The sequence below is a fragment of the Scomber japonicus genome, chromosome 23, assembly GCF_027409825.1.
Source record: "Scomber japonicus isolate fScoJap1 chromosome 23, fScoJap1.pri, whole genome shotgun sequence".
Taxonomy (NCBI): domain Eukaryota; kingdom Metazoa; phylum Chordata; class Actinopteri; order Scombriformes; family Scombridae; genus Scomber; species Scomber japonicus.
In genome coordinates, this window is record NC_070600.1 from 5240460 (window position 1) to 5264425 (window position 23966).

At 38.9% G+C, this 23966-nt stretch overlaps 1 protein-coding gene across 1 annotated transcript; it reads left to right on the forward strand.

Moving 5' to 3' along the window:
- The first annotated feature begins 2008 nt into the window (after positions 1 to 2008).
- Positions 2009 to 23966, forward strand: podxl (podocalyxin-like). Its single transcript, XM_053314051.1, has 8 exons — positions 2009 to 2493; positions 16610 to 17062; positions 19529 to 19869; positions 19995 to 20018; positions 21066 to 21189; positions 21279 to 21325; positions 21417 to 21536; positions 21950 to 23966. The coding sequence occupies exons 1-8, from the start codon at positions 2448 to 2450 to the stop codon at positions 22142 to 22144; spliced, it is 1350 nt and encodes a 449-aa protein (XP_053170026.1). The 5' UTR covers positions 2009 to 2447; the 3' UTR covers positions 22145 to 23966.

Here is a 23966-nt window from a genome sequence, read left to right on the forward strand (position 1 = left end):
CCCAGAGCCAATTTTTTGGGGGTTGGTTCAATGTGTACAATTAAAGTTTTCTGCATTGTGTAACTACTGTAAACATTAGTAGTAATGTAGTTTTAGTAGATTTATTTTGATCCTTCACATTCACAATTTTCCAAAAAGAATGTGCATAGAAATCAAAAGGATACAAAAATATTACATTAAAATTACATTTGCCTGGAAAAGTATCAGTCAGACAACAGTATTCTTTAAAAGTGATTTAAAAAAATAAAAATAAAAATGTACTATATACAATAAAAACAATCTCCAAATACTATATACAGGAAACAATACATTTACATTACATTAGTGAGACCAGTGGTCACTCGTGGTATTGCAGCGAAAAATACCCTCTGCCCAAAAAGCATTTTCCCCATAGATCACCATAGTAAAAGAGACGTCTGTAAAACTGCTGTTAGGACACCCCAAACAGCAGCCGTCAGCAGTCATCAACATGACTTTTTCCATTATGAGTTTTTGATACATGGAGGTTTTATATATGTAAAACTTTCCCCTAGCCGTGAAAAGTCATTCAAAACTCTGTGACGTCATCACGAGTATTCTGACATTCATAACATGGGAGAAAAACCAGAAGCTAGAAACTTTTTTTGGTGCTAGCTGAGTAATTCTTATAGGCTTGAATGGGAGCCATTTTTGGTCAGGTATCCAGCTCTTATAATATATCCATGGTATTGAGACTTTGTAACTAGAACAAAAAGGCCAGCAGCAACAAAATACCAACATCTAATTAAATGTTACAAATTTCCTGAACATTTTATTGTTACAGTGTGTGTCACCTTAACTGAGCCATCTGGCATCTGAGCATCAATGTAAACCTACTGTCTACAATCTACCTCTTGATTACTGCAGCACACTTTCATCAGCCAGGGCTCCCTTGACCGTCTCCAGCTGCTGAGATGATACATCACCCCTGTGCCTACCTCCCTACACTGGCTCCCAGTCAGTTTTCGCATTGATTCACTCCAAGTTACCTATCCGATTTGTTGACTTGGTATGTGCCCTCTTGACTTTTAAGCATATGGAGCCCTACTGGTCACATTCATGATACATTTTGATGATACACATTACAGTACATTCATGTGAAAGGAATATTCCTGAGCAGTTTCACACTTACTTTAAAGCAAATTAACAGCTTCATTCTTACTCAACTTGTCAATCTTCAGATCTTCATCCTACTAAAGTTCTCACTTGCAGAGGTCAATTTACGATAAGATTTAAGGGGAGCAAATTATAGTACGGCTTTTCCCACCTGATAAAAAACTGTTTGTCTTTAAAAAGTTATAAAAGATGCTTATAGGAACATTTAACTGCTGTTTTGTAACTGCTTTTCTCCATGTGTTTTTGTCTATGTTTTATTTGTTTCATTCATAGTTGTCATATATCATATACATATGTTGAGGGTTAGGGCGATGTCCCCCTCACACACATACACACTCATTTTTCTGTTTTGTGTGTGTTATTTTGTCATTGTTGTTATTATATATTTTATATTGTAACTATTTGGTTTGCTCTCACTTTTATGTAGTCATATTATTTTCTGTAATATTGTTAAATATAACATTTTTAGGTGGAGGCTTTAAATAAGCTCATTTAGATTTTCTACTACTACTACTACTACTACTACTAATAATAATAATAATAATAATAATACATGTGTGCTGCTATGTAATAATCTGTATGGATGTGTATAAAGTAGCAATAGAAACATGGACTGGAATTTCATTGATTTTGACATTTTCTTAATAAGTAAGTGGAATGGATTTGATGATGAAACACTGACTGGGGATAGACTGATGCACTGAGTTTCCACATGGTGAAAGTGAGGGTGTGTGTGTGTGTGTGGAGGGGGGGGGGGGTCTAAACTAATCATTTTAAAAAGTAGGTGGGGCTTGTTCCCCCCTTATATAGTAGCTGCGACACCCGTAGAGGATGTATCTAAGTAACAAAACCCTGATTTCTCATTCTCGGTGAGCCCAAATTCCAATAGATCCCAGTGCGGAGAGGAAAGCCCATGTTACACTACGCTCAACTGTGGGAGACAGCGAGAGAGAGAGTGAGGTAGAGAGACACCAGGCAACAACTGTGCAGCCAAGGAGACCACAGAAAAACTCCCACTCTGGACTTTTCCAAATCCCCCCACTCTGCACAGAGAGGAGAGGAGAGAAAGAAGCAGCAGGGACAAACAAAAGCATTCTTGGCTTTCAGTTTAAAGGAAGAAGGGGAGAAAAAAAAATTGAACAATACCTTGGGCGAGATCATTTACTTTGAGATACAAATTGAAGGAGAAAGGCGTGACAGGACGGCGTCAGTCAGCAGTCACACTCCGAGTTTATCATCTGGGAAAACATCTCTAAACATACATATTAACGGATGATAGAAACATCTGGCAGAGGAAACGAGAATCAAACAGGATGAGAGCAACGATGAACGCCACATGGCTGATGGTGCTTTCAGTCAGTGAGTATACTTTGATTTTATTAATTAAGAGAATATTACCTGGATGTTTCTCATGGTACGCACAGTGTCAGAGCTGATGGATGCTTTGTCTGCTTTGGTCTGGAAACATGAACTTTTCTTTATGGTGTTATGTATTATGTATTTATGGTTCAGTATTCATCCAAGTCGGTGTCTGTGGATCTTTGAAAGGAGAAAAGTGAAGCAGCATCACTTTTACGCATGGTTTAAAGACAGAAATCAGCCAGAAAGAGACAATGAGAGAGTACGCAGTGTGATGCAGCAACAGGTGCGCTCAGCAGACTGTGAGAATAATCCTTCTTTCTCCATTTATCACACATGGTCTTCCACCAAGTCACTGGTGGAAGACCTTTTTAAGATAAATAAGTAGAAAAGTATGTAAAAGTAGCAAAGTCAATAGAAAAATTCTTAATTATGAATACAAAGTTATGAATTTTTAAGTGTTATTTGAGAAAAAGTACAGGAATGTAATAGCAGTAAAATGTACAGTAGCTACTTAAACTATCAAATATTGGAAGATGGAATTAGTAAAAGTTGGTATAACTATGTAAAAACACCCCCTTTACAAATAAAAGTTGTTTATTATAAAAGTTCTGCTTAAGTAAAAGTACACAAGTATTATCAGAATGACTTAAAGTGGCTGTCAGTAGTACTAATGGAACTCATCTTAAATATTTTATAATGTATTTTATTTTGATGTAAAATCTTAATCTGATTAAAATAACTACAGTAGTGACTTTAACTACTACCTTCAATAGACTACTAGTAAGGGTACTTCAACAGGTTTTCATAGCCTATATGTTCCTTATTTGAAGGATGTGTATGTATCTATGTTGGCACTTTTGTATGATTGAGTATGTATGTGTATGGTTGCGTGTGTAGTATGTATATTTTCTCTAGCCCTATTATTTTACTATTTATTACTTTTTAAATTGAGTTCTCTGTCTTGGGTTTTGAATTTCTTTGTATTCTATACAATGACAATAAAGGAATCTAATAATCTAAGTGGATTTAGGAAAATCAGTAAAAATCTTGTGTTGTACAATGAGTTTCATATAATATTCAGTACTTTTACATAAATTGAAGTAGGTACAACAATGTAAAAACACTCCTTTAGAAGTAAAAGTCCTTCATTATAAAAGTTCTCCTTAAGTAAAGGTACAGAAAGACTTAAAGTGGCTGTAAGTAGTACCAATGGAACTAATCTTAAATACTTTATAGTGTATTTTATTTTGATGTAAAATCTTAATCTGAAAAATAACTGTGGTAATAGTTTTACATTGTAGCTTTTAAGATTAATACTAAAGTATAGGTACCTCAACATGTTGTATTGATATTATGATTTTCATACCTTCTGTGTTACTAATTTGAAGGATGAATTAGAAAATCAGTAAAAATGATGTATTGTACATGAGTTTTATGTAATATAAAGCACCAGTCAAAAGTTAGCACACACCTTCCCATTCACTCGAATGAGAAAGTGCATCCAAACATACCACTGTCCTACAGTATATGATAGTTATACACCAAATATATTAGTTTTTTTAATAAAATATGTAGGTCTGTGTCATACAGATACAAATCTATTGTTATGGCAGTTCAGTACTGCATATTCTGATTTGAATCATTTTATCAAAGTATAAAAAAATGGATGTGAAAGAAAAGGACATTCAAGGCAGAAAAGAGTAATTTAACCTGCTCAATTTGTACACTAGATTCTAAGAAGCAGACAGCTGACAGATGCTGCCTGACAAGGAGCGCCAAGCTTGAAACGCGTTGTAACCGAAGTGGCTGCCAGTTCAACGGGTTTTGTGTTCATTTAGCCTCTGAAAAGCCTGATTAAAATCCTCAGTGTTCACCACTGAATAGTTTTGTTCTCGACATTTGTGCTGACCTCTTTGGGTAAGCCAAAATCACCACCGTTTCTGTATAGATTGTATAAAATCCATATTAAATTGGGCATAATCATGTTTAATGGCACAGTAGAAGTTTAAACATCTGCCCCTTCAACTCCCCCCTACCATCAGACAGTGAAGGACTCCACAATCACACCCCCTCCTATCCTCTCCATCCTGGTTTAAATACACACACACACACACACACACACACACACACACACACACACAGACACACACAGACAGGCCTCCAAGCGCTGCGTCCAAAGACAGAAGGAGCTGAATAGTGAAGTGCACCCCTGACCTCCCTCCCTGGCTAAGAGGCGAGGAAAGTGTTTTTCTTTAATTATGCACCTGCTGCTCTCTCACCACTACAGTAGGTGGATTCAGATGGGAGGCTTTTTTAAATTTTTCAACCGTGTGAAAGAAAAACGTTGCACAGCCCCAAACCCAATCTGCAGGCTGTCAGCACTTCTTTTTTTCTAAAGATAAGACTGACAAGTTTTGTGTGTGTGAACTTGCATCTGTGTCTGTATGTTTAACACCCTGTTATCACACGAAGGGTGGAACAGCATACTGTTTTCTGCACAGACAAGGCTTTTTTTTTTAGTTTAAAATTTGTGATTCTGATTTCACTTTAAGAGTTTAAATATACTGGCTATGACTACTTTTCAAAAGACAGAGCTTCAGAGTGTCAGTTTGGCGTACACTCATCCTAACAAAGGGTGTTGTATTAAAATTATGTTTAAACCTATAACCTCTTGACTCCATCATAAGTGTGTGGAAAAAAGATTGCTGATAAAAAACAACAGTCAGGCGTTAGGAAGCCACAGCAGTTCTTCCATGCTAGCCATATTGAACCAAGATGTTGTTTGTCATATAGTCTCCAAAAAGAACCACATTTGCACTTTTACACAAGTATTTTCAACAGAAATATGTCTCCTTGAATAAGCTACGGTTTGTTTGCTCACATTTTTACACATTTTATATTTGAGGCTGTATGTTGGTACATCAATGCTAAATACTGACGTTAGCATGCTAATGTGTTCACAGTGACAATGCTAACAGATTTTTACCTTGTTAACTATTTTACTACATGCTGCTACATTTTTTAAAATTAGTACTGAACACAAGTACGGCTAAGTCTGAAGGGAATGTCATTTGCTTTGCAGGTATTTGGTTATGAATAAATAACAATAATGGACAGATTGAGAATGGGAATTTCTACATCAGAGTGTCGCTACAGGACAAGTCAGGGTTTCATAGCAGTTCAGTTGTTTAGATATTTCAATCTGGATTAACCTGTTCATCACTAGAGCTCCCACCGACAGGGGCAAGACCGTCTCTCCATAAATAAACATATCACAGGGCATATAAACACACAACAACATAGACACAACATACTTTTTTATTCAGAAGAAGCCTGGCTAGTCTAGCCTGGCATTTCTAGCTACATTAAACACAAGTCAAATACCAAGCTCCTAACTGAGGGAGTAGCAAAAAGCAGATTCCTAGGGATTAAGAGGTAAAATTGGTGGATTGACAAATGGAAATAGAAATATTCTTTGTATAGTTCATATATTCTACATATCGCATAGCTCTGCCCACTAGAGTTTAAAATAAAGTGGACCAAAGCTCTCAACTGACCAACATTGCCTGTCTTAGCTGGTGGTGTGGCAAAAAACTGGCTTTTGGGATCATAAATATATAGAAATGAGTGCTAAATACAAGTCTTAAGGTCCTCTTGCAAAATGTTCTTGGTGTCACAAGTCCAAAACATTTAAGTTTCGTAAATGATCTACCCAAGATACATTTCTGTACAAATGGAACACTAACCAAGGCCATTAAACCTGGGAACAAAAGGTGTGGTTGCCAGGAGGACACACTGATGTAAGGGTTCATTAGTGAGACTGTTGTTGCTGCCAAGGAGAAAGAACTCAATTTGTGTCTACTTGTGCTTAAAGACATGGTTTTCACATTCAAATTTAGTTAACAGCAGCTGGTTTTGATCATACCATTTCATCTCAACAGTATTTGCAACAATGTCCTTGCTTACTCTTTTTCCTGAAAGATGATGATGATGCTGCTGAAGTGATGTGTCAATTGGTCATCATTGGAAGTCTATTATGGTAAAATATAGTCAAGATGCTTAAATTATAAACTCTGAAAGGATTCATGGAATTCTTGATGGTGATGTCAGTACATAAATCAAGTATTTGGAGCTTGGACTGTATGAAGAAGCAGTATCAGTCCCCTCCAGGACTTCCTAACCCCTACACAGATTGTCTTTCTTCTGTGTTTGCGGGTTCATGACTTGTCCATTTCCTACAAGATAAAGGCAGTCAGGGTTCCTATCCTGTCCGAACACCAAGCGACTGGGGGAGACGCTGTCTGCCTGGCATACTCGTCTGGTGTCTGTTTTGGCCAGCACACATGGGAGAGAACTGAGAACAATGGATGGGGGAAAAAAAACGTTATCAACATCCCGGTTCCCAAGGAGGGCGTGGTGGCAGGAGACAGCCTTGAGCCCCCATCTCCCACTCAGTCACAGGGAGTCTTTTGGCACAGCTGGATGGTGGATAAACAGGCAGAAATGATGTGGTGGAATGTGTTTTTTTCTAGTAGAAATACTCCTTCGTAAGTAAAAGTATTCAAAGATATACACAAGTAGTCATATACAGTGTGTAAGGAGCATTTTAACATCAACTGGCTGAGATGGAGCTTATTTTAACTTCTTTGTACTGTATGCTCTCAACCCTACCTGTGGAACACAATGCAACATGATTTACAACCTTATCATATGTAACATCTGGATCTGTTATGTAACTACCAGTGACTAAAGCTGTCGAACAATTGGAGGGGAGGTTGGAGATATGACCTGAATAAATGTACATAGTTACGTTCCACCACTGGATTTAAGTACAAACCATTTACCAAAGTATAGTATTGGTTTTAAATTTGATTTCCTTACTTATATGCAGCCCATTGGTTGAAATTATTTTAGTACACAATAAAAATCTACTTGCAGAATTAAAAGTTGCTTGCTGAACATTTAGTCATTTCGTCCAGTAAGGTATGGTTGAGGTTACAGAAAGATTATAGTTGTGGCAGATATACCATGATAAGGTTATGGTTAGGTGACTATAAGACGTCATTATTATTGGTGCTGAACGTTGGGTTGGGTGCAAAATTGTACTGTTAATAATGTAAATGCCAGGACTGGATGCTATATTTCATATCCATGTTTATTTAAAGGTACCACCATGTAGAAATTGTATAAGGCCCTTACTCTAAAACAAGACTTTGGCATTCTCATGATGGATAAGTCTATGCAGAACTGATTTTCATAGGTTACTGAAATTACCTTAAACCTATCAGTCTAAAATCCGGGACTACTGAAGTTCCTGGGAACCTTTTTTAGGAACTGGTCGATGCGTCCAGATGCAGTAGATCCTGTTTTTAAAGTCCAGGCATGGCTGGCATGTGGACGCAGGTTTCCTTCAGGGAGGAACCAGCTCACAGTAAATCCCAGCGTTTCATCACTGTCCGATGCTGTAGATAAAGAGCTGCTCGCCTTCACCTCTACTCTAACCCCGCACTCCCTCGTTCTACCCCAGCATGCCATGCCGCACACCCAGGTGTCCATTAATCAGGCCCGCGGCTGGTACCGTCATGGACCTTCACTCACCTCCTCCTCTCTTCTCTCCACTGCCTCCCCTCTCCATTCCTCGCCTCCCTTCATCTTCTCTTCGCTCTCAGCACTCTTTTCATCTGTGTCATCAATTTGTTTGACCTCCCCTCACTTCTCGTGTTTTTAAGGAAAATAGAAAGTTGTTGCTCCATTAGCTATAAGTAAAGTGTGTGTGTGATGAAGAGATGAGGCACGCCTACACACTGAGACACTCCAGATTCTTAAAGGTTTGGTTTACACATATAAAAGACATACTTTCTCCTACCGTTAGTGGTCTATATTTATGTAGATAGTTTGCCAATATATAGCCTATGTTTTTTTTTTATTTGGGTGAATTGAACCTTTTAGTGATGTTGACAATAACTCTGACTACAGATAGATGGCTTCTAGAATTCCTGCTACCCTGTTGCTCAATTTATCCCTATGTGTGTGTGTGTGTTGGGGGTGTGATGGGGCTCTATAACATTGAACTTTTACCATTAGCACATCCCACAAGTTGTATAAACACACATACCAGTCTGGTTTCCAGGGACAGGGAGTGTGTTGTTTGTGGATACTGTGTGCCAGGGTGTGTGTGCGTGCGTGTTTCTGTGTGTGTGGTCAGTCATTTCCATGTGGCCGTTAGATTTACAGCATCTCAAACCCCTCTTCATTTTCTCCCCCCCTTTTCCTTCTCTCCTCCCTTTCACTTGTCTCTCCTTTATTCCCGCAGAGTGTTCTTACATTCACAGCTCCTCACCTCCCTTCGCTGCATCACACATTGTAAAGCAAAGGACCCCTCCCTTACCCCACTCCTCAAACCCCCCCTCCCCCAACCTACCCCCATCACCCCCTCCCCACCCATAGTCTCACAGAAAGCTGAATTACCTCTCACAGTATAACGAGGATGGGGCTGCTGAACCTCTGAAAGGCCCCGGCTGCAGCAGGGGTCTGCAGTGAGAGAGCAGCCCCATCATTGCATGGCTGCATGTGGGGCCATAGGGGCCTTTGTGTGGGCTGTCACCAAGCTAACGGGACAGCTTTTGTCCCGCCGGCTCTTTGGAGCGACGGCTACATTTATTTATTTACTCTCTCTCTCTCTGTTTGGCGCACACAAGTGCATGTTCACGCTTCACGCTCAGACGCACATCAGTCTGGGGTTACAGTCTGAAAGCTGGACAGATAACTGGCTGGATAGTTGGCATGCACACACACACTGAAACACACACACAATATCCACCAGTATCCCACTAGTGGTATGCTCTTTGTCTCTAAATTCATTGTGTAGTTTGATGATATCCTTCATTTTCTGTAGATAAATACAAACGTTAATAACTAACAGCTTTGTCTGTTTTTATGATCGTTTTCTGTACTTATACCTATATTAAATGTTTGTACATGAAAGTCTGATATATAGGTATTCAGTATTAGAATATTGACACTCCTGTCCACATACTTTGGACTACTTTTGGACTTCTCGGTGTGTTTTTCCTTATTTGGGCTCCAGTTAAGGGAAATCAAATCAATACATTTTCTTAAAACATGGTTTAAATTACAACATTAACAATTCCTTACTAAATAAGAGACAGTCAAAGTAAACTTTTTTTTGGGAAAAAATAAATACAGTATTTTATGAGTTTGAGTATCAAAAATGTAGCTAATCTGCTTATTTAATACACTGTGCAGGCTTGGTTTGATCAAATTTGATTAACTAAATACTAAAATGCTTGAATTCCTCCTGATCACTAGTACTTTTCTTAAAAGCTGTTGCCAAATTGTCATAATGTTTGGCTGACATAACATTATGAGTATGTTTTAAAGACCCCATACGTCCCTTTTTTCCTAAAATATGTGGCAACAACTTAATATTTTTAATCGTGTTTTTGTAAGCAAGTTTTCTTTTTTTAAAGGATGGGGTGACTTTTTTGGGTAAGCCCCTTTAACACTACAGTATCTAATGATATTGTGCTCCTGTAAACTTTGTAGCAACAGCTTGGGTTTTGTCCTTCACTTTTTGTCCTATTTCAACACCTCTGGGATGAAGTGGAAGGACAACTGTATGCCACTCCCAAGCAGAAGATGGGTTGCTGAAAAGTAGACTGAAAAGAAAACGGTTAACAGAAAGTTGGCTTAGAAATGAAGAGAACATCATAGATTGGTGATAGTACTAGAAGAGTGCATGATTTATTGGTGACTTTTCCACTAACATTATTTGCTTAGGCAGGGGCCAATAAAACGGTCCTTTCTGTCTTTCCTATCCTCTCCATGTCTCAGTCTGTGTGGGGCCTTGTTCCTTAAGGCTTTTTTAACAACATGGTGGTTAGGAAAAGAGAACAATTGAACTAGTCTCCACCCTCCGTCCAGACTGTCATTCTCCTTTAATGCTTACGGATGGTGGTTGTCACACTGGACAGGATTGGGTTGACGCCTTCTGGAACCAAACAGTAGGACCCCCTGTAGAGAGGGCAGGGAGAGAGAGAGAGAGTACCCTCTGACCTCCTCTGGCCCTCCACTTAGTCTCAGTGAATGTAAGCCAAACACTGTCACGCTCCACAGGTTCACTATGAGACCAGCTTCAAAGGTAGTTCAGGTCACTGAGGGCAGACATGTAATACATTTGGTGCAAATGGTCATTTCCTTATAAAGGCTTTAGACTCTTGCCACTTTCTATGGTGGACGAATTGTGCCAAAGCATAATCAATTAAACTGATAAGTCAGCTAATAATCAACCTCACCTCATCAAAACTGTATGTACTCAGACCTATTTCCAGCTATATTATAATTTTATTAATAATTTTTGCTAATTTATTTTTAAAATTAATTTTATGTATTCCCTCACAATTATTTTAAAACCAAGTGATATGTCAAATATGATGAAAACAATTTATTTAATACATTTTTATTTTTATTTACCAGATTAATTGATTATAAAAGCAATATTAACTGTTATTTGTCACTTGGGGGCATTGGAGCAAGCTATCAACACAACAACTTACATATTGTCATATAAAATTGATAGCAAACATGTTAGCAAACATAGCAACATCCAGCAACGTTAGCCTTCTGTCATAAATCACCTAGTGTGCACCCTGTTAACGGTATTTTAAAAGTATTCAGTAGACAGTCATGAGATATGAGCGGCTCTGTTTGGACAGGCTAACGTTTTCTGTTTGTCATTTGAAGCTAAGCACACAGCATACAGTGAGTTTATCAGAGTTTTTTCACTGCACACTGCTGCTTATAAAACAAAGGTAGACAATAGTTTGACTCATTGTTAGCATAAAACACAGCTTTGGGGCAAAGAAAATCAAGGTAGGGCTAGCCATGTTTCTTCAGTTTGAAGTAAGTAATTGACATATTTCTTAAACTATGTCAGTTCTGCATCTGTAAGTCTCTGTTGTACATAACACAATAAGAGTTCAAGCTAAAGGCAGCTAACGAGAGATTTTAGTAAATTTTTTGTTGTCTGGTACACAGTAGCTACTAATTAGCTAACAGGTAAACCTTCTCTTTCTCACAAAGTCATGTGTTTTATGTTTTGGATGACTTTAGAATCAACATAGGAAAAAGTGATGGATGTTTTCACTTGTACAACAGTTATCACCAATTTCTAAACATCTAAATACTGTTCATGTCAACATCCAAGTACAACTTTGATTTTTCCGGCATGGCACCAAATAGTATAGAACTGTAGGAAAAGCAAAGAGGCATTGCTCAGGTAGCCTGGGTTCTGGTGTACTGATTTCAAAATTATTCAAGTAAGAATTAACGTTGATAGTTAGGAAAAGTTGAAATCTCTAATACCTTTCATGTCGCTATGCAAAAGTGAAGCCAAAATATCTGCTTTCCTGGAGCATCCATCTTACTTTTGTGATGTTATTTGGAGCCAGAGTCTTCACAGCAGAGTCAGGCGGTGGGATGACCGCTCATGAGACACATCCCCTCAGCTGTCCTGCTGCTTGATAGAGGATTAAGAGCAGCTGCCAATCAGGACACCACACCCACTTTTTATAACGATAATAACGTATACATAAACACAGTACACAAACTGATATTTATTTAGATAAGGCACAAAATTATTTCGAGAAGACATACACAGACCCAAAGGCCCAAATCAAAAGAGCTGTTTCCTGGCACTGAGGTGAGCCAAGAGTTAGAGAGAAGAGCCAGGGAATGAACGGTAGGTCTGTTCTCACAGCCTCTGACCCTCACTATGTCCAAAAGAGCAGGTCACACCTGGAGACAAACTGCATAACAGGAGGACAATGCTACTGAATGTGTACTCTGGCTGTAGTAGTACTGAGCTCCATGCACTCACACAGAGGTCAGAGCCAGGTTGTATTATTATTGACATAAATGTACCTTGTTTTTCCTCTGCTCTGCCATGAACTTTGCACTGAAACAGACAGAAGTGTGATAATTGATAGAATCATTCACTTTACTAGAATATTTCAATTTGATGCTACAATTCCTGTACTACACTATATTTATTTGACAGCTTTAGTTAATGAATATTTTACAGATTTAAGATTTTACATCTAAAATAAATATGATCAACATAAAATAGGTAAAGTACATTGCATTGTTACAGATTAAACTAAATTACAGTGTCAAATGTTTAAATCTACTTCCATCCTGACCGACTGCAACATTGAAATGCTTCGTACACACTGCGATATCATACTTTAAGTACATTTTGCTGCTTTGAAACTGAGTATTTCAAATTATTGTCTATTTTCCATGTAACAAAAAGGATGTGAATATATCTTTCAGTAAGATGAATGCAGTTTACTTGTCTTGTATTATCATTCTTATTTTTGTCGCTGTTCTCATGATGTTTGTGAACTTTTATTTATTGAGGGAAGTTCACTGAGAGGAAGCTTCTCTTTTTACAGAAACGCCCTGATCACATTCACACAGTTACACACATTCACACTTGAAAACTGCCACAGTCCAAGCTCAGTTTGACCCGCTAAACAGCATCTTTGAGTAGTTGGGGTTAAGCCCACCCCCCACTGACCTGAACATTTTCAAAATTAAATACAATAAAAGAAAGAGAAGGGGGGAAAAAGCATATAGGGCCTTATTCAAAATAAGGTACCTTTGGTGAAAATGAAATGAATTAAGATGCAGGCAGTGAAAGTGAATTTGACAGACTACAGGTGGGTCAATGTGTGTGTGTGTGTATGTGTGTGTGGGAGTGAGAGAGAGAGAGAGAGAGAGTGTGTGTGTGTGCATGTGTTTTTCTGGAGGCTGTGTGGTGAGGAATGTGGTGGGTGAGGTAAAAACAGCCTCAGTACTGATAGCGGCGGGTGCTGTCGCTCGCTAAGAAACAGATGCGTCAGTGACAGCCGGGGTCAGTGGGAGTCACGCCAAAAACGAGACGCCACACCTGAGGATGGGGTGGGGGTGGGGTGGGGGGGCACAGAGGACAGATGGATTTAGCTGGAAAATATTATTAGAAGAAATCACAAAGTGTCTGAGGGTTAGGGAGGATAGTAAAGCAGATCTGAGCACTGCAACACTCATTCTTGGAAAAAATTCCTCTTTCCTGATATGATGTAATGTTGAAAATCTTTCCAGTTCCATGGCTGAGAGGAAGACTCACCCATAGCTACACAGTTGTTGTTTTTTAAAGCGGATTTGCAGATGTATGTGTTGCATTTGTGGGTAAATTAATGGACTGATATTAGCAGAGTCAGATACTCACTGAAGCAGACATAGATACGTCTGTCACGATAACTACTTTTATTGGACGATATGTTGTCTCAGAAATAATCACGATAAATGATATTATTGTCATTTGAAGATCATTTTATACCACTGATATAATAGTAATCCAGTGTTTAAACTGCTCTAAACACATATACTCCATCTCCGTCTTGCTGTTAAACACTATAAACATGGTTGTCTGACTGAAATCTTCACAATGTGTTTGATATTCTGTCTCCTTCTGACTCCAAAGGCCCTCAGGGAGCAGATCTTACATGCCGTCGGAAAGCCACTAACAGCAGCAGCACATGTACACTCAGCTGAATCAAAGCGCAGTGGAGAACTCTGACAGGCTCACTCTCTTAATAACAGTGTTTAGGGCGGCAGGCTGAAGGCTGATAAGTGATGTGTTTGTGCTATTACAGAGTCAGGACAGGCTTGGCTCCACCAGCCTCCACTTGACCAGAACGTGCTCTTATCTGCAAACTCCTGACACCAATCTAACGTTGCGTTCACAGGCTGTGGGAATTACAGCTTCAGGAGCTTGTGATAGTTGGACAGCTGGAAGGAGGGAAACTGATAACAGCTTGATAGAAATGTTTGTTACTCAATACGTGAGCAACAACAATGATATTATTACATAATCAATGATTGGATTGTTTTACTGACTCATTCATGTCTAAGCAGCATTTTGATTGCATAGCTTGTGCAAGTGGAGGCAAAGTTGAACTACATCTATAGTAATACATCGTTTTATGAGCTCATCTCATGTTTGTTTCTGTACAATCTGGTTAATAATAGCTATAGCTGTTGAATGAATGTAGTGGAGTTCAAAAAGTACAATACCTCCCCCTGAAGTACTGCATGAGGTGAAACGTATAGCAGCAGAAAAATGGAATTACTCAAGAAAAAGTACAAGTGACTATAAATTCAGTATGTGCATAAATCTAGTTTGTTTGAAGTATATGTGAGTTGTGATATATAATCTCCATTGCTATGGTCCTCTGAGGAAGTGTTACATAATGTCCATGTCATTTAGCATCACTATATTTAAATCATTTGTCACCGCATATGCTTGCTGAATATCCAGTGGCTGTATATGTGTGTGTGGATGCAGTGTACTGTAGATGGGTGGAGGTCAGAATGCGTCGAGGCTGTGGGAGAGGTGGATGCCATTGTTTTGTGGCGTGATGTCATACGCTGATTGTTCCCAGAGCACTCGAAAAAGGTCGTGGATGTGGGTGTGGTGTTTCCAGGTTTATTGTGTGCAGCATCCTGCGCTGGTCACTATAAATAGAGAAACAGAAGAAGACGGAGGGCTGTAGCCAAAGCGCACGACTGTCCTAACAGCAGGAAATCTAGAAGCAGAGGTCAACAAGGCTATACCAAGCAGACTTTGATTGTAAAGACGAGAGAATTTGTTAAAATTGAGTATTTGGTACCATTTTACAATAAGTCTACCCTTTGTGAATGGTTTATAATTGGCTTGTTAATTAGGTTGTGAACCCTTTCTAAATCATCAATAAGCTGTTTGTCAATTAGCGAGCCCATACTTGTCTGTAATGCTAAATCTCAGATTGGAATCTTAGTTTTGTCTTCATCAGGCAGCATCGTTGCTTTCCATTGTTTGATGAGTGGATTCTCTCCATGTTTCTTAGAATCCAATTATGAGCATTTATTATAAGTTACAATGCTAATTCTAAAAATCCCAAATGGGAGCCTTACTGTCCAATGTGAAACATATCACCATCAAATTGAAAAAGTAGCAAGAACTAAAATAAGATTAGATATATCTTTATTGATACCCCTTGGGAGAAATTCAAATTGACAAAGCAGTACAGTGGAAAAAACAGTAGCATCATAAGGGTGAAAGTGATAAATAAAATAAAATAACTGTAAATAAACTGTAAATAAATCTGCAATATATAAATGTGCAATGTGCACAAATTCCTGAGATTATATACTGTACGTGCAATGTTACTGCATGGGATTAACACAATAAGGACAGCATCAGTCTTTAGTGGGAGTGGGAGGTACTGTGAGCTGTGGTGTTGTACAGTCTGATGGCTGATGGTATGAAAGAGCCCCCCAAGTGCTTTGGCCTTTGGATAACAACGCAATCTTGCCAAATGTATGGAAAATTTGGTTATAACTCATTTAGAACTGTTAATGAATGGTTTATGAAGCGTAAGTAATCTAATTAATAACTCACAAGCATTTATAAATCCTTTTATAAGGGGAGTCTTAATGTAAAGTGGTACTGAATATTTTACATTAACAACAGATCAAATACTACGTGTGATGTGAAAGGACGACCAACCCATGAATAATTATCCCCCAACTGCTACTTCTTCAGGTCTACAGAAATTTAGCATCTCAATTAATCAATCAATCTTTATTTATATACAGTAGCGCCAAATCACAACTAAAGTTATCTCAAGGCACTTTACACATAGAGCAGGTCTGGACTGTACTCTTTAAATTTAAATTGAATGGGAAGAAACTTCAGGCAGAACCAGGCTCTAAGTGGGCAGTGTTGGGGTCCTTGCTTTCGTTTTATAATCCACAACTTGAGTCTCAGCGCTCTCATCAGCCTCGTCTCGGAAATCCGACTCCAGAAAGCATTCGAGTTGGAAATTCCAACTTCCGAGTACAAATGGAATGCACTGTTAGCAGCTTAGGAGAAACATATTTTTCTCAGGGATTGTTGGAGTTTAATTTAATACTTGTTTAATTTAATAAGATATTACCACTGATTGGTTTTCATACTATCCTTTTAGTAGTGTGCTCTAAGTAATAATCATGTTTTCTTCTTCCTCAGGCTTCCTACTTCACAGTGTCTGTTCAGAGGATACTACTAATGCTACAGATACGCAGGATCCCTTGGCTAACCCTACTTCCAGTTCAAACCAAACAAATGACGCACAACCAACCAGCAATGCCCCTACAAACGTTGCTACCAACCCTGCCTCCATCAATGCATTGATCACGCAAGCAACCGTCCTTACCGCAACACAGGGCCAAACAATTGCCCCCCCTACTACTACTATTGCTACTTCTACTGCTGCCATTGCTGCTGCTACTACGGCCACCCACCCCTCTACCCCTACCTTGACTGCAACACTTGACGGCAACAAATCCATCAATTCTACAACAATTCAGACGACGTTACCTGATAAAACCCCTGCGACTCCATCGACTGTCACGAAAACGGAGTCCGTCATGCCGAGTGGTACAACAGGACAACCCGCGCATTCCACCATTTCCACAACAAGTAAGAACTGCTCTTTGTTCACTATATCCACAACCACTTTATTATAACACTGATCCACCTGATAGGAACAATGATATAGGGTCAAAATGTCAAACTCTGAAGGGGCATAACTCTCCTAAAACAGCTGACTAGAATCTTGACAATATACATTAACATTTTCTTGCAACAGTATCTCAACAACTCAATTCAGATTTGAAGAAATTGAATGAAATTTCAGCACAGTGTGATGTCATTAAAGAAAGTGCACCAATTACTATTCAAGGCTGGATTATCAAACAAACGGCAACTGCCCCAGGACCCCCAGACCACCAGCTTGTATAATTCCAAGCCAGTTCTGGTTAGGGTTTGGGTCTCTGGGCAAATTATGATGTCTCTGTGATCAATTTCTGTGTGCGCCATACTTAATGAGAACTTGGGGGGTCAAGAGGGGCCCAATGACAAATTTCTGCCCTTGGACAGCTTAATCAGATCCTGACTGACCAACATGGTAGGGAGCTAAAATTCAAATTTTAGATTTAAAACATATATAAGCAATAACCCAAATGTTCCAATACATCAGGCACGTGCACACATAGGGCCCTAGGGGTACTTGAGCCCCTGCCCTTTTTGCCCCGTATTAAAAAATGCCCTCTGTGTGTGTGTGTGTGTGTGTGTGTGTGTTTTTAAATAACATTAATAAATTCCTGTTAGGGATATAAAAAAAAAACGGCGGTACAAAAACTCCACAGTATTCTACCGTACCCATTTTCTTGTAATACGGGGTTGTTGTGTGTGTTGAGCCTGCTGCTTCTCTGTCCGTTGCGGCTCCACTCGGTCTCAGAGCTGTCAGAGAGAGAGAGAGAGAGAGAGAGAGAGAGAGAGAGAGAGAGAGAGAGAGAGAGCGGGCGAGTGTGTAAAGGAGTAAAGTTTATTGTGACTTTGCTACTACTGTGTGGGCTAACAAAATAATAACAATAATAATAATAATAATAATAATATAGTAATTTGAGCATTCTGGGGATATAAGCTGTAGGTTATCTGTGTTTGAAATATTATCTGTATTTAAACTTGATTCATGTTGATTATGCCTGCAGCACAATGCCAAAAAATTCAGCTTCTGACTTTGAGCCCCTGTCCCTCTATAATCATGTGCACGTCCCTGCAATACATGACTAGTGACCATGTGCAATATTAGACATACAAGTTGGTATTTGATTTGATATTTTACCACTGTCGGCATAGGTAAACACATCAAATCAAAAAATAAATAAATCAGGGTTGGACACATAATACAGAACTATATCTAAGAGTTAATCACACACCAGGCCAGCGAGACATGTGTGTTATAGAGGAATTAAAAACAAGGATATATATGGGTCAGTGTCAAATAAGGGTTGGCAAGATGAATAATACAAAAAAAATGTTAAAAAATAGTTTTATAAGCAGCATCAGGTTGGTTTAATGTAATTTAGTATTTGTGTTGGTTTTATGACATTTGAACCATTTTTTTTTTACCAAAAGTAAGACTGAATGCTCCTGAAAATGTCAAATTGTGAAACCACAAAAGAATGATAACTATTAAATATGTTATCCACCTACAGTGTATTTAAGTGGACTTACAAATACTAATAATTACTAAAAAAAAAAAAAAAGGAAATATTTCCTGATCTCCATGATTCTCCAGATTAAATGTAATATTTAGAACAATTGTATTCCATTAGTTTTATTTAATATAAAAAGTTATAATGTAAGATCATGCCAAACTAGTTGATATGGTGTTTGATTGAGAATTTACTGTTTTTAAGCAAGTTGAATTATTTCATAATATAATAATTCTCTCAAAATGGATTAAAAGCAGAAATGTGATGCTGGGTCCACAAAAAAGAATGTGTGCAAGTTATTCATATGTTTATTTTCACATTTGACTAAACCACATGGACACAAAAAACCCCTGTCAATGACCTACATAGAGTGAGCGGTTATAGAGTTATGTAGCTTTGAACAACTTTTCAATTTAAAGGCACTGATAACTTTTTGTGTATTTTTGGTTCAATCACTGAAATTATTATGCTGGTCAGTGTCTATGTGTCTCAGTCTCATCTTGCGAGACAATTTTGACAAATCATCAGTATACTCTGTTAAACCGACGCTCCAGAGAAGTGACATATTAAAGGAACAACCAGCTTCGTCTTATAGTAAAGGGTTGCTCCACCATGAACCCTCTAGTGGAGGGATGAACAACATTCTGTATGTTCAGTATGGAACTGATACTGAAGCTTAATCTAAGTTTAATTATACAATCTCATTGAGGTCAAAATAAGTATAGATAATACTTTTATCTTTAGATTCCAGTGTTTTCAAAATTGTGCGAGACAGCTTAGATAGTGATACAAGTGTCACTGATTGTCTCGGAGGCGTTTGCATCATTAACTGGAGACAATATGTTAACTGTTGCTGTGTTACTCCTGGTTGATGGTGTATTGACAGGCATGGTGACATCTCAAAGAGACACAATGGAGACAACCAAAAACCAACAAACAACAAAGACCACAGACCAGGCTGGGAACTCAGAAACCACCACCACCAACACCAACCCCTCCGCCACTGCCACCGCTGCCTCCCCCGCAGCCACTCCCGCTGTCACTTCCGCCATTCCCGCCACTCCCGCCACTCCCACCACTCCCGTCGCTCCCGCCACCACCGCCACCACTGCTACCACTCAGACCAACAGGATAGCAACACAGCCTGGAGCAGTGACCACACCTAGAATCTTACAAGCCACCAGCACCATCATACCTAAAACCACCATGGCAACTAAAAAGTTTGAGGTAAGATGTAATAATGAGGAGCAGATGTAGCTACTTCTTGACTTTACTTTACATCAAAATTTGAGCAAAAAAGATGCTTAATGAGACTCAAAGGTCGCTGATGCTTGTTGTCTTTTTGTTTGCAGTATTCTCCAAACAATGGAGGAGGGGTAAGAGTTTGCATTATCCAGAGATGTCTATCTTTAAATCTGTTTGAGGCCTGACTCTCATGAAGCTTCTGCTATTGTCCTGTTCATGCGCCCCCCCCCCCCCCCCCCCCCTCTGTCCCCTCGCCCTGTCCCCTCCTTTCCTCACTAACATTTACACCCAAATGTTTGAGTTCCCCTAAAGAACTTATCCTTCTGATAACGGCATGACTTTGCATGACTGCAAAGTGCAGCTGAGGTTAACGGAAAAGCCTGCTAACTGTCACCTCTTAGTTTTGTTCTTTAAAAGATCAAAATAGTCCGAGCATGTCCCTGCACAGTGTCATTAAGTTACTTTATGAGTAGTGAAGTCATTTAATTAGTAGTCTATCATAACTAATAGACATGATGAAAACCTACAAAAGGTTCTGAAATGTAATAGTTGACCTTTTATGGTGTGCCATATCCAAATATGACAGAATTGTACATAATCTTTATCAATCTTTAGTAATATTTTGTGCAAGATCTAATTCTCCAAACTAATCAGTTTTGGTTTTGTTTTTTTGTTTTTAAAAAGCTAATTATTTTATTGCAATTGTGTTGTTTAAAAAAAAACAAAAAACAATAATAAAAGCAACCATGACTTAATGGAAGAGACACTGGGTGTATCTCTGAACCATCCAGACTATTGTGTTTCTAGCAACAGGACAGGAAGCAATGAAGCCCAGTATAAAAAAGAAAAAAGGATTCCAGTCACTGGGTGGAAAAAGTGTCTTAGTGAGAAACCCTTCCTGCCTTTCACTAGTTTCCTTCGTTCCCACACCTCTTCCTATACTCACCCACTCTCTGGCTGCCTATACAGCTGTGTAGTTCCTTCATACACCAGAAATAATCCACACATCCCAGCGCAGGACCTTCCTGTCTAACCTCTGCCGAGCCAGGTGACATCTCATCAGCTCATGAAATATATATATATATATGTGTGTGTGTGTGTGTGTATGTGTGTATATGTATATGTAAAAAAAATGAATTTAAAATAACTTTTTTTAAAATGTGTGAATTCACCTTTAGACAGAGGAAGAGAAGAATCTGGTGAAGTTGTGCAAGCAGCTGCTGGAGAACGTTAAAGATGGAAACTGCAGTGTGACATACACGGACATCAACAAACCTAAATCAGTGGAAATAAGAGGCACAGGTAACAAATATTCCTCCTCACTTCTTCAGTTCAATTTAAGTTCAACTGAAAATTTTACAATCTAACTGCAAACAAACTGTATCTTACAGTGAAGGAGGACATTGTTTCCCAGTATTACAACGCTATCACCACCAAGGTAAGAATTCACAGGTGGATGCTCTGTAACACTTTCAGGTTTAAAACCTACAAATGTGACCAGAAGTGACTGTTTTCTTTTTTTCCATCAGGAGAAACAAGATAACAAAATTCTGATTGCCGTCCTGACCTCCTGTGGAGCTCTGCTGATCATGATTGTCATCCTCGCCGTGTGCGCCTCCCACCACCGCAAACCATACAATGAGAACCAGGCAAGTGGAAACTCTCCTATTCAGTTTTCTCACATGATGTTCTCTTAGTTTATTTTAACTGCAGCTGACTGAACTATTAGAGGTTTTGCTGCCTTAATAATGCAGAATAGCCAAAAAAAGTATTCCATTCAAAAACCAATATACAGACTCTACAGAGTGAGGTAATGGTACATTGAACAAATCATATTTGTACTTTTTTTTAAAACTATAGTGAAATACAAACTTGCTTTCAAACCTTAATTTTAAATTTGATCAAATGTAAATATAAATTCAAGCCATTTCTCTAATGCAACCACCAGAGGGCAGCTGTGTCTTTAACTTTGCACTCACATCCATCAAAGGTTATTGTTCATTTGTGAATCATACATCTTTAACCTCTGGCTCACTTATCACATCTGCTTTAATCTCAACAGCAACACCTGACGGAGGAGCTGCACACAGTGGAGAACGGTTACCATGACAACCCCACGCTAGAGGTGATGGAGGTGCAGCCGGAGATGCAAGAGAAGAAGATGGCGCTGAATGGCGAGTTCAACGACAGCTGGATTGTCCCCATTGACAACCTCCTGAAGGAAGACATACCAGACGAGGAGGACACCCACCTGTAGGGACGAGTGGGGACAGAGGAGAAACTGAAACTGCACCCACCCGCCTTCCACTCCTGACCCGGGGTCCTTGTCTCTGTAGCCAGAAAAGACTTTCTCAGATAGAAACACATCCTATGGAACAACCAAGCCACTATATTCACCTTCATTATCTGCTCTATGTGATGTGTTTCTGCTGTGTTTTGGTATGAAAAAGAAATGAGGATAAAACAAATTAAACAGCTTGAGGAATGAAACCAATGAAATCATATGAAGTGGCTTCGGAAAATGAATGGACATTGAAGAATTAACTAACTCCATCAATAATGTGCCTTTAAAATTGGTTTTGTAGAAATATGTGATATCTCTCACTTCCTGCAGAGCACAATTGAATTTCTTTTGTCATTTTAAAATGTCCCCAAAAAGAAAATTGCGCAGGTAGGATTTTTTTTTTGCCTTTTCTCTTCATGTACACAAGAAGAGAAAGTGAATTTGTACACGAGCACCTGTAAATAGAGTATTTTTATATATTACTTTCTTCCGAGAGCTGTGATCTCATAAACTTGTGGCTTTGCGTCATCATGTGGCTCCGGGGGTCTGAGAAGATGAAGATCAGAGAGGTAGCATCGACGTCAGCTGCCTCGGCCGATCTAGAGTAACTAACTTAGATAGATGACCTCAGGATACTTCAAAGCGTCCTGGTGATTTTCCACGAGTACGTGTCAGATCTGAGAAACATGCCAGTGGCTGTACAGGCTGTGCTGGTACAACTGAACATTAAGCTTACTGCTCAAGGCTGAGTTTGAAAGAAATCAAAACAAATGAAGGTTTTTTATTCAAAATGCCTAGAGCCATGTTTGGGAATAGCATGAGAAGTGGACAGAAATCATTACCCGTTTCCTCTCTGGCCTTTCAAAAAAGAAGAAAATCCTTCAGTGTTCTTCAAAAAAAAGCTTTGTATTCATTAATAGAAACAAAATGCCACATTATTTCAATGCCTTACTTTAGAACTTAAAAGATAATTCCAGTTTGTTACATCTTGGGTCTTATTTTTGTAGTTTTGGCCATCATTTGTGTTGATTAAGATAACACTGTACTGACCAAAGTAGTGTTGTGATGTGGGAAGAAGGCAACATCGCTACATCTAGGCTGGGTATCAGTACTCGATACCTTTAAAAGGTATTGACCAAAATAAATCTGTACCAAATAGTATCGAAATGTCTCCCGTCAAACGATTACGATAACGACTATTTATATGGACTTGCTCACAGCCAATCAATGCAAGCGTTCTTGTATTTAATGTGACATATGATTGGCCCACTGCCACAGCAACTAGAACCTGTCTGTGGTGGTGAAGTCTCAGTGAATTTGAGTTCACAGTTCAGCAGCCTAGATGCCACCTAATCGCTCTACGCAAGTGCAAGTGCACTGAATGTGTAATGGGTATCTGATGAATTTCTCAGTTGGTATCGGTATCACTTTAAGGGTACTTGGATTGGTACTGGTGTGGTAATTTTTTAAACGACACCCAGCCCTAGCTATGACAAAGTCTAACAGGACAAGAAACATGAGCAGTCAGACTTTTATACGACAGTTCAGCCTGATACACTGCTAGATTTGAAGGGGAAAGAAACTCACGCACGTGTTGCAAATCTGCTGCTGGATTTGATTAGTGAAACTCTCAACAGTTAAGGGTGCAGTATGTAGAATTCAGTAGCATCTAGCAGAATGGACTTGGCAGAAGTGGAATATATAGAATTTAAGAGAAATAAGAATCATTGTGCAAATCAAATAGTCTCTAGAGGGCATTTGCGTTTTTCATGAGTTTTGTGGCCATTGTAGATTC

What these genes read in the sequence shown, in the direction of transcription:
- podxl (XM_053314051.1), top strand. Translation starts at nt 2,448, where the DNA reads ATGAGAGCAACGATGAACGCCACATGGCTGATGGTGCTTTCAGTCA. An exon ending in AGTGGAAATAAGAGGCACAG is followed by an intron (nt 21,190 to 21,278) that starts GTAACAAATATT and finishes TGTATCTTACAG; the next exon opens with TGAAGGAGGACATTGTTTCC. An exon ending in ACAACGCTATCACCACCAAG is followed by an intron (nt 21,326 to 21,416) that starts GTAAGAATTCAC and finishes TTTTTCCATCAG; the next exon opens with GAGAAACAAGATAACAAAAT.